The 13267-nt window shown below is 33.5% G+C and overlaps 1 protein-coding gene across 2 annotated transcripts in view; it reads left to right on the forward strand.

The window, feature by feature from the left end:
• The window catches only part of LOC150081261 (X-linked retinitis pigmentosa GTPase regulator-like), a 104486-nt gene that overhangs the window by 12685 nt on the left and 78534 nt on the right, over positions 1-13267 (forward strand). For both annotated transcript variants that reach the window (XR_016547257.1, XM_090378992.1), the window contains exons 2-6: positions 507-632; positions 3910-4002; positions 4507-4569; positions 8906-9064; positions 12244-12393. Coding sequence is in view for 1 of the 2 variants with exons in the window: in XM_090378992.1 (XP_090235118.1) it covers positions 507-632; positions 3910-4002; positions 4507-4569; positions 8906-9064; positions 12244-12393 (591 nt within the window). In the remaining variant the exon portion in view is untranslated. The remainder of the gene's footprint in view (positions 1-506; positions 633-3909; positions 4003-4506; positions 4570-8905; positions 9065-12243; positions 12394-13267) is intronic.

The following is a 13267-nucleotide window of genomic DNA, read 5'->3' on the forward strand; positions in this document are numbered from 1 at the left end:
CATATTGCACCAGTGGAAGTTTGGGGAATTTTGTGCCAAAGTTGGGTGTTTTAGGAGTTTTGAGCTGAAATTGGGAGCTCTTTTGGTACAAGAGGCCACTATGACCTGTTGTACTAAAAAATCCACAAAATAAACAACCCAAGAAAAATGTACTACCCATTGTTAACTAAGCACTCTATACTGTAATGATGAACTTAACAATCTTCTCACTGCATAGTCTGCACAACTAAAAAGGTCAGATTTTACATGGGTTAAATTCACCTGGAATTCATTCCTGGAGTTTAAGCAAAATTTTGTTACGAGCATCAACATTCACTAACTCTGTAAAGTAACAATACTCTAGATTAAGCATATGAGTGGTATTTCGCATGTATTCCATTTATGGAAAGAATTATATGTATCTTTTAAATATTGAAATTTTAAATCAAAGTTTTGATTCTCATAATGCACTATTATGAGACTGATAAGTATCTGAAGGCTAAAAAGTTGTGGTGCTATGTTTTCAGATTCAGGGGCTGCATTTACTTTTGGGAAAAGTCGATTTTCAGAGAATTTGCCAGGAAAATTTTGGATTCTTAATGATGTAATATTACAAGTAGCATGTGGAGATGAGCATACTGCTTTTATTGCTGGTATGTATTTTTATTTTTAGAAATTATTATTTTTTTTAAACATGTATCGTTATTAGTATATAGCAAGTTATAAAATTGGCTACAAAAATTTTAGGTACAAAAATCTGTATGTTTGTTAATAAAAATGTGACAGGAAACCTTTCCTGTCACAAGGATAACATGAAAGGTCATATTAACGGGCACAACGATGTTTTGCACCAGAATTTGGTGCAAAACATCGTTGGCATTTTTTTTGAGCCAAAAAAAACTGCTGTGAAAATTTCCACAAATTTTTACAGCAGTTTTTTATATATAAATAATTTTTCTAGATCCTGGATATTGTCAGTACCTTCAAGTTAAATTTCTAACTGTGTGTGTATGTGCTACTGATTTAGCATTAGTAGAGGCACATGATGCAAGAAAGCAAGCTTATGCAGCATCAGCCAAAAAAAAAAAAAAAAAAATCTATTTCACCCCTCCATTCGTTCCAAATACCTGTCCAGCCCAGTCTTAAATTTATTTAGGCTATCAACTTCCACAACAAAGGATGGAAGTCTGTTCCACCAACCAATTACCCGCTGGCTAAAGGCAAACTTCCGCACATCTATCCTACATCTGTCTTTCCTCAATTTGAATTTATGCTCTCTCAGGTGATTATTCTGAGCAAGAGGAAGAATTCCATCAGTACTGAGCATGCTCAAACCATTTAAGGCTTTATACACCTCAATCAGATCACCTCGCAGGTGCCTAGTCTCCAGACACTGTAATTTGCAAAACTTAAGCCTTTCTTCGTAAGAGAAACCCTTTGTTCCATTCAATAATCTTGTTGCCCTTCTCTGTACTCGTTCCAACAGCTCTACATCCTTCTTAAAATGAGTCCTCTAGACCTGTATACAGTACTCAAGGTGTGGCCTGACCAATTGCTTTATACAAGGGGATAATCACCTCCTTATCCCTGGTAGAAAAATTCCTGTATATCATTGACAAGACACCATGAGTTACTCTTGCAGACTCTCTGCATTGCTCAGAAAACTTCATATCTGCCTGCACAATTACCCCCAGGTCCTTTTCATTCTCCACCACTGTCAGTGTAGTACCACAGAGTTGATAAGTTATTCTGGGGTTACTGCTTCCCATATGTAGTACTTTACATTTGTCAATGTTAAACTTCATTTGCCACCTCTCAGCCCATCTACTCAACTTTTCTAGATCCTGTTGCAGCAGCGTACTGTCATTAGTGTCCTTAACAACCCTGCCAACCTTCGTATCATCTGCAAACTTGGACATTAAGCTTGATATACCATCATCAATGTCATTTATAAATACAGAAAACACAATGGACCCAACACTGAACCCTAAGGGACTCCACTAATAACATTAGTCCACAATGATCAGTGACCATTGATTACCACTCTCTGTCTACTCCCACTCAACATCCCTTTATCCATAGCAACAATTTGCCTCCAGTGCCACACTGCTCCAATTTGTTCAGCAGTCTTCCATGTGCAACAGTATCAAAAGCCTTTCTAAGATCCAAATATATGATATCAAAGTTGTTCCCTGCATCCAGTTCCTTTGTGACCACATCATAGTATCCAATCAAATTGGTCAGGCAAGACTTTCCCTTAACAAAACCATGCTGTGTCCAAGCTATAACTGAAGTCTTGTCTAGATCATCCTGCAGTGCTTCTTTTACCAGTGCCTCCATTAATTTTCCTGGAACAGAAGTTAAACTAACAGGTCTATAATTACTTGTGTCACCCTTTGATCCTCCTTTGTGAATTGGAGTCACATTTGCACATCTCCAGTCCATGGGTACCTCCCCCGAGTCTGAAGAAGCTCTCATAATTATGGCTAAGGGTTTGCTTACTTCCTTTGCTGCCTCCTTTAATATAACTGGATAGATCCCATCCACCCTGGGTGCCTTTTTTATGTTTATATTCAACAATTTCTCGTCCACTTTCCTCTCAGTTATTACAAAATCATCCAGCTCACTGCCAGAGTTCAATTCACCTCTGGCATCCCCCCCCCTAAATAATTTCTCATGTGTGAATGTAGGTTTTTATCTGATGCCATAACAGACAAATGTAAAAAATAAATTCATAATTTCCATGATTACAATGTGAGCAGTGCCACGTTATACCTTCATGGGGCCCAAGGCAAAATGGAATTTGGGGGCCCCATCTAAAGAAAAAACTAATAAAGAACATTTTCAATATCATTTTATTGTGACAAAACAAACAAAATTATATGACATAAGAAGTAAATATAAAATTTCATCAAAATCAGTAAAACTATTTTTGAAAAAATGTAATTTTCAAATTAATCTTCAACTAAAGTTCATTGACCTTGGCAGGTAGAAAGTTCAGTTTCCGATAAAAATCACTTAAAATATTAGTAAAAAACAGCAATGAGTTTAAGAAACTGATTTTTTGGTCCCCACCCTTCTGATCTTTTTTGCCTATAGGATAACACACCACTGAATGTAAGCAAATGACACAAAACATTGCAGAACACTTCAAAGTAGTTCTGTTATTTTCCAGCTATCAGTGAGTGTTGAGTAAAACTATTGTAGCATCTTCTTAGTTATGAAAGTTGCATTCTTGCATAATGCAAATAATTACTGCACACAAGCAAGAGGAACTGTTTTTATTCATTTGTTTATGTGAACAGCTCTGCCCAAGGAGGAAATTATATACTTTTATGTTTAGAAAAGGCTAAACATAAAATTATTAAAAATGAAAACCATCTTTTTATAAAAAATAAAATTTCTTTGATTTTCTAAAAAAACAAAACTCTTAAAAATAAATCTTATGACTAAGAATGTTAAATTTTGTTTGTAATGCTGATGCCACTCTCAGATCTTTTTGAAAAAATTACAATTACTCAAAATAATATGTGGCCACATTATAGTGTATTTTCAAAAATTCATTTCAAAAAACCTACTGTAATTATGAATATGATATGGCACATCCATAGTTTGCAGTTTGTTAATCGATTAAAAAAAAAAGAAAAACAGCGAGGAATATTTGCCTCTTCCCTTCTTATAGTGATTCAAGAAACACTCAAACTGCCACTTAGATATGAGCACTTTATTTTTAAAATATAACTTCGAAGACTATGGAAATGAAATTTCATGATGCTCATTGCTTGCAGGTAAAAAAAAGCTAAGCATTAATTCACATAAAAAAAAAAAAGTCTCCCTCTGTTCTTTATACATTTAATACATTATTTATTAAATTTAGACTGAGTAATTTAATTAGGAATTAAATGTCTTGTTTGAATACTTTTCTTCTAGCAAGTGGTCGTGTTTTTACTTTTGGGAACAATGAATGGGGTCAGTTAGGTCTTGGACACACTAAACCAGTTTTAAAGCCAACATGTGTTAAAGGTAAGTGGAATTTTAACCAAGTACTTACTAATGCTTCAAGTGTTAACACTTTTCTGTATGAAAAATAATTGAATTGTACAATGTGACCCCTCCCTGAGTCAAGATGTGATTTTACTATGCTACATTCCACATTTCCTCTCAATTTGCTAATCTCTCTTATAGCTAATCTTAGCTATAAGAGAGATAAGCCAATTCTCTTATAGCTAATCTTAGTTTCATTGTTTGGTTTCCTGCTTTTGATCTATAATCCCAGGAAGGGGTCACAATGAAGAGTAAATAACTAAGAATCGGCTCCTATCAGTTAAAAGACTAAGATGGATACGTCTTGCACACTTTGTGATAATTATGGATTTTATGATTGATTGAAATATCAGGTACATGTAATTAAGGAAGAAACATTATATAACTATTAATAACTTTTGATAGTTTTATTCCACGATTAATTCATATCAAAATTCCTTGTAGCTTACCACTCTTACTTACCTTTATCCTCTCAATTTTTAGTTCTCAAACAAGAAAGAGCAATAGTTATAGCATGTGGCAGATCTCATACACTGGTAGCAACTGGTAAGCATTCTTTCAGTTTCTTGTTTCAATTCCATAATAGAGATTTTAATATATAGTTAATATTTTATGTGTGCAAATAGACACCATCTTTACTATATTCATTTTTGGATTATAAATGCTAATATAATTCAAAAGTAAGATGTTAATTGGTAAGGTATGACGGTGATGGATGAATGGATTTTGAAGTATGGGATTTGGATATTTTGAAAAATTCCAACCAAAAGTGAAGGTAAACAGAGCACATAATTAAACATGATATACGATTGGTACAAGAAGACAATATTTGATGCATCATTATATTGCTAGATGAAGTGCTTCCACTGTAATATAAAATTTACTATGAAACTGAGTCAGGTTTTTATGACCATGATTAGGTGGACTTACACAATGCAAGCATGTTTTCAGAAAGTTAAAAGCTCTGATACTTTCTTCTGAAAGATACCATTTATACATTCCTAGAATGTAAATGTTAAAGTGATTATAGAGTTACATGGCAATCAATAGTATAAACTGGTAACATGAAGAATGAGTTTGTCTGACATCACAGCAGCAGGTACTGAAACCTGCAACTGTTAGTATTTGTAATTCTCTGCAAGGATCATGTGATTTGCAATATCATCTGGGATATGCCAGCAGCATATATAAAGGTTTATATGGAGAAGGGAAATGCTGTTCATTTATAAATTGAACTTTCCTTATTGTGTTATTGTGAGACAATTCCTTATTCTATAATTGTGAGAAATGATCATCTTATTGTGATTATGAGAAATGAGTAAATCAAAAGTAATATTAATATATCTTAAGTAACAATTTTCATGATTCATTTGTAATGAAAAATGAACATGATTAATCACCAGTATTTAAATAGTTACTAAATTTGTATAAATTGTAAAACTCTGAAAGTTATTCTAATAGAAAAGTGAAATTAAGTTTAGCTTAGGAGTTGCAATTATAAATAAATAATAATAATAAATATTATCATTTCATATTAATATGAAATATTAATGATTATTTCATATTAAATATTAATATGAAATATTAATTACTGATTTGTGTTTTTTATTAGTAAGTATATTTTACATACCCAGTAAAGTGATTAAGTACCAGTTATTTTAGTAATTATTTAATTGTGTGTGAATATTATAATATTTAGTATGTATGTTTCCACATTACATGTTGCTTTCTTATATTTCACGCGACCCTCTCTTACAAAGTCTCTCCACTCTGTCATAGATGTTTCTGCTGCAATGCCTTTTCTCTATATACTTCTATGGGCACTGTTCTGAATTGTCTTCTATAATTCTCCCATTGCTTCCAAACATGTGCCACAACCAGTCAGCATCCTTTTACTGTTCAACTGCAAACTCACGGAGACAACTTTTCTTCTTCCTTATTTATTCCTTCAATTTCCATTTTCTAGAACAATCTCCATTTACACATATTTCCTAAAAAATTATTATCTACAGAAATTCAAGTTTAATATCAATGGGTATCTTCTTTCATCCCTTCGACCAATGCAAGGTACTAACTATCATAGGTTCTATACCTTTCATGTTTGGGGTTTTAATAAAAAAAAAAAAAAAAAAAAAAAAAAAAAGTTACTGTAAGAGCCCAAAATATGATATATCCTAGGATTTACTAATATGCACATACTGCCCTCCAAAAAAGTATCTGTTTTCATTGCTTTTACCAATTCAGTTTCCGTTGTTAAAAGTCTGAAATTCAGAATTTGTTAAAAGTCTGAAATTCAGACTTTTACCAAAGTGATTTGCTAAAAGACAAAAATAGCAACACATTATTCCATACTGTTGCTGCTGAGACCTACTAATCCTAGTATTTAATAGTTCACATTGATAAAAGTCCATTTAATAATCACATTTGCAAATTTTTTTTCGTTATGAATTGAAGTACTGTATATTAGGTACTCTAAATATAGTGAATGCATTATCTAGGCAACTTTGCAGGGATAAGAGATTTTCCCTTATGTCTTGTTTAAAAATTGAAATGTGTTATGAATGGAGCAGGAAATTGTCATTGCTTCCCTTTACTTACTGATTATATCTTTACTAGTTTTTAAACAACAGCATAAGGAGGGATATTCGCTATATTCAAAACATAGTGAATATGTTAGTAACCAGACAGCCTTGTGGGGATAGCAAATATGTCTTCCCTATCAGGAAAAATGAATGAAGAAGAAAATTATCATTGCTTCCTTTTCACCTGGTTTGATTATGTCTTTTTCAATTTTTAAACTAGGGCATTGGGGGAGATATCTGTTATCCCCCCACAAGGTTGTCCGGATAACATAGCCATTATAGTCCAAATTTAGTGAAATCCTCTCCCCAATGCCCTTATTTAAAAATATGAAAAGAGATAATTGGACAGTGCAAAAAAGGACATACTGTTTAGTGAATATGTAATGTGGGGAGATATATCTGTGTGGTGAATATGCAACAATGGTGAGATATGTCTTTGCAGTGAATATATAACATGGGGAAATAATACGTGCTGTCCCCAACCTTTTGGGATAGTAGATAGATCTCCCCTGCCCCCCCCTTTTTTTTAATTGAAAAAAACCAATGAACCGAGAAATTATCATTGCTTCTCTTTTTGCGCTGTTATGAATAATCTTTTGAGGATGTAATATTCAGTGAAATTAGCTTAAGCATTGCTGTGAGACATCTGTCTCACAGGATTCCAAAGATGCAATTGCACACAAAAATTATTCGGCAAGAAATGTTTGTACAGATCATTTAACATGGTGTATAATTAGAAGAGCCATGGAGACTTATAAGGTATTAAAAAATATCTCTTTATGATTTTTGTTTCTATAATACACTAAAATTTGTGAAGACAACTTTCTAAAAAAAAAAAAAGTTATTGTGAATTTTTTTTTTTTTTTAAATCAGCTTCATTATCCTTTGACCAAAACAGACTTGAAAATGCTAGGATTTATTGGATCAAAGCAGCAAAAGTGGAAAAAATAAAGTGAAAAGTGTTGATATTTTTAGACTTTTACCAACACAATATAGTAAATCCTATCAAATTATGATAGGATTTACTATATTTTCCGGTTGGTGAATAAATATTTTATACAAAACCAAGAGGGATGGAGATTTGTTGACTTTTACCAAGAAGAATTGGTAAATTTTAAGTTTTACTGGATTTCAGGCTTTTACGGTAACACAAATGTGTGTACACACGCACGTGTGGGCCGACCGGGCTAGCTGGGTGGGTAAAGTGCCTGCCTGGCAACCCAAAGGTCGCAGGTTCGATTCCTGCCTCGGTCTTGGATCAAAGTACTGCAAAAACCTTGGGAGGTGCATTATGGCCACAGAAGCCTATGTGCCAACAACTACCAAAAAAAAAACCACACGTGTGTTACCGTAAAAGTGTGTGTGTGCGCACGCACATGGCATCCACAAATGTCCCTTATAAAACACTAGCAAGTTATTTTGTAAAACAGAATACATGTACAAGCCTGAAATGACTTCCATGTGATAGAAGATATCTTTAAGTTTTTATTCACCAACAGTAAAATGTGTGTATTGCAGCAGATGGCAACATAATTATAGAACTCTAATCATGGAAAAATTTACCAACTACAAAAAAGGTGCAATGCAAAGCTTTGGTTCAATGTGCTGCAGTCTGCCACTGCTGTTATGCATAAATTGTGAACATGGTTTAAAATGAAGTGGACATAGTTCTGGTACAGAAAATTGATGACGATGCCTGTTTGCATAGTCATCCTGACAAAGGTGGTGGCTGAACAAAAAGTCAGTGAGGGTGCAGTGGAGGAAGTTTATGCAAAGCTCAGAGAAATCCATATGTGCCAGTTGTGATCTTAACACAACGTCAGCAGTGTGCAGAGCATTAAGTTGCCGTCTGAGGATGAAGCCATACATGTTACGGCTCACATACAAGCTGTCGATTGATGACAAAACCAAAAAGGATGAAATTTTATTAGTAAATTCCTCCATGATAATTTTTGCAATTATGCTGCCATCTACTACAGTGCATATGTTTTCCGGTTGGTGAATAAAAACTTGAAGATCCTCTATCACCCCGAAGTGGTTTCAAGTTTGTGTCATGGACATTTAAATTATTTTATTAAGAATTTAACACCTGTTTTTAATAGGTAGGAACAGATTGCTTTCACTGGAGTATTGATCATTTAGGTTGTGACGCTGTTGTTATAACAATTATATTGTCATTTATTTGTAATGTCCCTTATAAAACACTATTTAAATGGCACACACCCTTTTAATAACAATGTTTTATGCTTTAGGATAGTGCTGAAGCCCATTTTGTTTTTAACTAAATGATTCCAATGCAGATTCAGGCCATGTTTATGGTTTTGGTGCCAACAGCGAATATCAGTTGGGATCATCAGGAGATCAGACAGTTGTCACTAAACCAGTCATGATACAAGGATTGGAAGGTGTAAATATAAAGATGCTTTCTGGTGGTGCTGAACATTCTATGGCTCTTACAGGTAATGCAGTATTCTCACTGAACTTCTTAATTTAACTGAAATAAATTTGTATTAATGATTTGTAGTTTGTAATGTTGCAAAATTGTAATGTTGTAAAGTTGCAAAAGTATTTTTTGTTTAATATAAAATGAATGGGAAACTATTTCCCCATGAAAATGGTTAATTTTTGTGACTGATGTCAAGCACATATCATTTTAGAAAAATTTATTCTTTTAGAAGAAAGCTCTTATCTTGACTTCTATAGATATTGACTTGAAATATATGTAGAAAAGTACCTTATTTAAAACTTTCGATTGTGTAGCCTTCTTCATATAGGAATTCTGCTGTCTTTCAAATGGTGTTCCACAGATTGATCCAAAATTTTTTCCATACCTAATTTTGTGATATAAAATGAGCTGTTATAATGGATATCATTATAATTGTAAATATTTATTTAACATAATAGCTATCTAAACTTCATTGCACATTTTCTTTTCTGTGCATGCATACATACAATTAGAGGTCCAGATACTGGGTTTGCGAGCAAAATATCTCATTGCAAGTATCTAATAATGCATACCACTTCTGCATTCTTTTTTTTTTTTTGTCTCTCCTTGGAGCTCTTTAATAGCTTCCAGTTTCTGTGTACTAGGTTGGACAATTAAATTCCAGAACTAAGTCCATTGCACTTATGTCAAAGCACATGTTACAGCCTGCTATGGCAGCTGACTTAAGTAATTACTTCCCTCTACAAGATCATTTGATTGTTATTGTTATTTGGTTTTTAATAGCATTAGCAACTAATAGTATTTAATAGTATTTGGTGGTCATGGGCTCGAACCCCGGTATAATCAAGAAGCGTGTGACTATGCACTGCTGCTCTTGCCCACCTGGCTACGGAGGCGCCAAATAATTTGAATATTATAAGTTGCATTAGAGCTGTTGTGTTGTTCAAGGTAGTGTGTTATGATAGAACAAAGAGTAAACATTAAATTTTGTTTCAAGTTGAGGAAAAGTGTGACAACTTAAAAACTGGTAAGGTAAGTATATGGTAACAGCATTTTATCTTTCACTGGCTTGCAAGATTTTCGGATGGCTGTGAGGATATCCAGCAACACTTTGAACTTCGGAAATGGTTAAAAAAATTTGAACATTAATTGTGTCTGATCATTGAATGACTATGGATAATGGAAGAACAGATTCACATTAACAGAGAAACAATTTGCAATTCGTACAGAAGATTTGGGATAAATGGAAGAAATCATTAATACTGCTATTCATGATTCCTCCTTGCTCAATTTGAACATAAAAGGTGATCAGCCATGGTGTTTTGAACATGCTCTCTGAGACATGTAAATTTTTTTCCTTCCCCAAAAAGAAAATAATTAAATAAGGCCTCAGTTTTGAGGAAAGGTGCCGATTCCCTTTGCACAACAATGTTAGGCTGCAATATGCTCTGATTATCAAGGCGATTTGACAAAATATAGGTTTTTGGAGCTTGCCCCCCCCATTTTCCTGATTTATCTTCCTCAGACTACTTCTCATCCCCCAAATCAAATCTGTGCTGGAAGGATAATAATTTGACAATGTAGAAGATTTTTAAAGAAATGCAACAAAAGAATTGGTTGTGGTCATTTTAAATGCATTTTAAAAACATTTCTACTTGCAATCTCATAAGTATGTGACTGCTCAAGACAATTACTCTGAAAACTATTAAAAGTTTTTTATTATTTTTTTTTCTCTCCTGATATATGGTTGTCTTTGAATTGACTCTGTCCTGGAACTGAATTGTCAAACCTTGTATATTGTATCACATCCTGCTTACAGCACTATCATGGATTAGTAGTTGAGACAGACTCTTCTGCTGCATACCAAAACTAAAATGATCACATGCAAAACATGTTTATATAAACAAAATTAATTGCAAGGTAAAATTTTAAATTCTATACCAACATAATTGTACAGAGAGAAGGTATTTCTACAGATATAAAGTTACATAAAATGTTAAGTACACTTGTCTACAGTTTTTATCATTCAGCAAGAGTCTATGTGCTATAGTAGTAAATTTTAGTACAGAAACAAAGCACAAATAGATAAAATATAAATTAATGGAAAGTAAGTTGAACAAGCAGAAGAAAGAGGTTGAATTAATAAACAAATTATTTTGATGGTAAATTCAGACATATGTCAGAGCTGGACTGAAGTCAAAGTGCCATTCTGTTCCTTTCAAACAGCAACAGAATGGCATTTTTACCATAAAGAAAATTTATACAAAGGGATTATAAAATATAAGATATGCAAATACACTGCTTCAAATGTATTTAGTTTCACTTGACAGCAATGTTCTTAGAACACTGTCAAATTTAGGGACTGAAAATTGTAGTTTTAATTTTGTGTTTCAAAACTGAGGGGAATGAAGGGATCCTCTTACCAAGAGAGGCTTAAGTTCTGCAAATTGCAGCAGCTGGAGACTAGGCACCTGCGCAGTGATCTGATTGAGGTGTATAAGGCCTTGAATGGATTAAGCACGCTGAATTCTGATGGGATCCTTCCACTTGTTCAGATTACAAACCTAAGGGGGGCATAAATTCAAATTAAGAAAAGATAGATATAGAATAGATGTGCGGAAATTTGCCTTTAGCCAGCGGGTGGTTAATTGCTGGAACAAACTTCCATCTGTCGTTGTGGAAGTTGATAGGTTAAATAAATTTAAGGAGAAACTGGACAGGCATTTGGAGGGAATGATGTGAAATTTTTTTTTTGGCTGATGCTGCATAAGCTCATACACTTGCTTTCTTGCATCACATGCCACTACTACTACTTGCGTGTATCAAGGTTTTTCCATGAATAAGAGGATATTGCATTAGTTAGGTACGTTTGAATTAAATATTCCAAAAGGGGAGTGCCCAATAAATGAGAAAGTGAAGAAAGAGAAGAAACATTATGTAAAATACACACGAAATTAAATTGCATAGTAGTGGTTAATTATGTCATTATATTATTTGTAATACTCCCTGTTGTTTGTAATATACTCCTGTTATTTTTTAATACATTTTAACAGTTCAATAAGTGAATTCAGTAATAATAATAATAATATAGATATAACTTTAAGAACATCGTGTTAAAGGTTATTAAAATTGATTTTAGAGTCATTAAATCTTTTCTCTCAAGAATTTTATTTTATTTATTTATTTTTTTAGATAAAGGAATAATTTATCTTTGGGGAAGTAGCAGTGAAGGACAACTAGGTTTGGGAGACATTCAGGAATGTATTATTCCGACTGAGTTGAAAATGGACATTGGATCTATTTGCATAGATGCAGGCTATTATCATTCAAGTTTTGTCACAGGTAAACTAATTAAGAATTAGTTTGTGGGACTTGTCATAGATGTAACAAAATGAAGTAAACTAAAAAATTTCTCATTCCAGGTAAAATGGATAATTGTTATGTTTCAGTAACTCATTCAAAGAGAAAGTTCTGATAATTGTAGAGAAAATGATAACTGCTTCCCAGATAAAATTATAAAAATAAAAATTATAATTTCCCTTGCAAGATGTTTTCCCAAATTAGTATCTTTTCAGATGCAGTTCAGATGAAAATGGCAAAAGTTAAATAGCTAAAGTTGGATTAAAGTCTACCTCTCTATTCCAACCTGTGGTTAGGAACATCATTATTTTTCATCTTAGTCACCTCCTGCTATACCCATCTTTCACTGTGAAACTAATTCCTGGAAGAATTTCTCCATCAGAGAAGAATTTCTTTGGTTGGTTGCTTGCTTGCTTGCTTGCTGAGCCATTCATGGATCTCACTATTGGAATAGATGTGCTATCCTCTCAACACCTCTTTAAATGGTCCAAAAATATGAAAATCACTTGATGCCAAGTTAATGGAATGCAATGGGTGCAGTAGCACTTCCAAATGTAGATCTTGGATGGTGTCAACAGTAGCATGAGCATTGTTATGCTGTAAACAAACCTCTTTTGAGACTGACTGTTGATGAGTTGGTCCAGATTGCAAACTTTGCATATAAGGATATCATATTATGAAGAACTGCTGATAGTTGTTCTCCTCTTCTTATTAATCCAAAGTAACCCCATTTTTGTCCCAAATCCACCTTTCCTGCAAATGGCTTAGCTCAGAATTTCTTTCTTTGGGCAGCCTGGAATAATGCCACACTTTTTACTGGCTCAATTACTTACAGGGCTGAAAGTGATATACACAT

This window comes from Mastigoproctus giganteus, chromosome 8 (genome assembly GCF_048544385.1).
Source record: "Mastigoproctus giganteus isolate SK-2022 chromosome 8, ASM4854438v1, whole genome shotgun sequence".
Lineage (NCBI taxonomy): Eukaryota > Metazoa > Arthropoda > Arachnida > Uropygi > Thelyphonidae > Mastigoproctus > Mastigoproctus giganteus.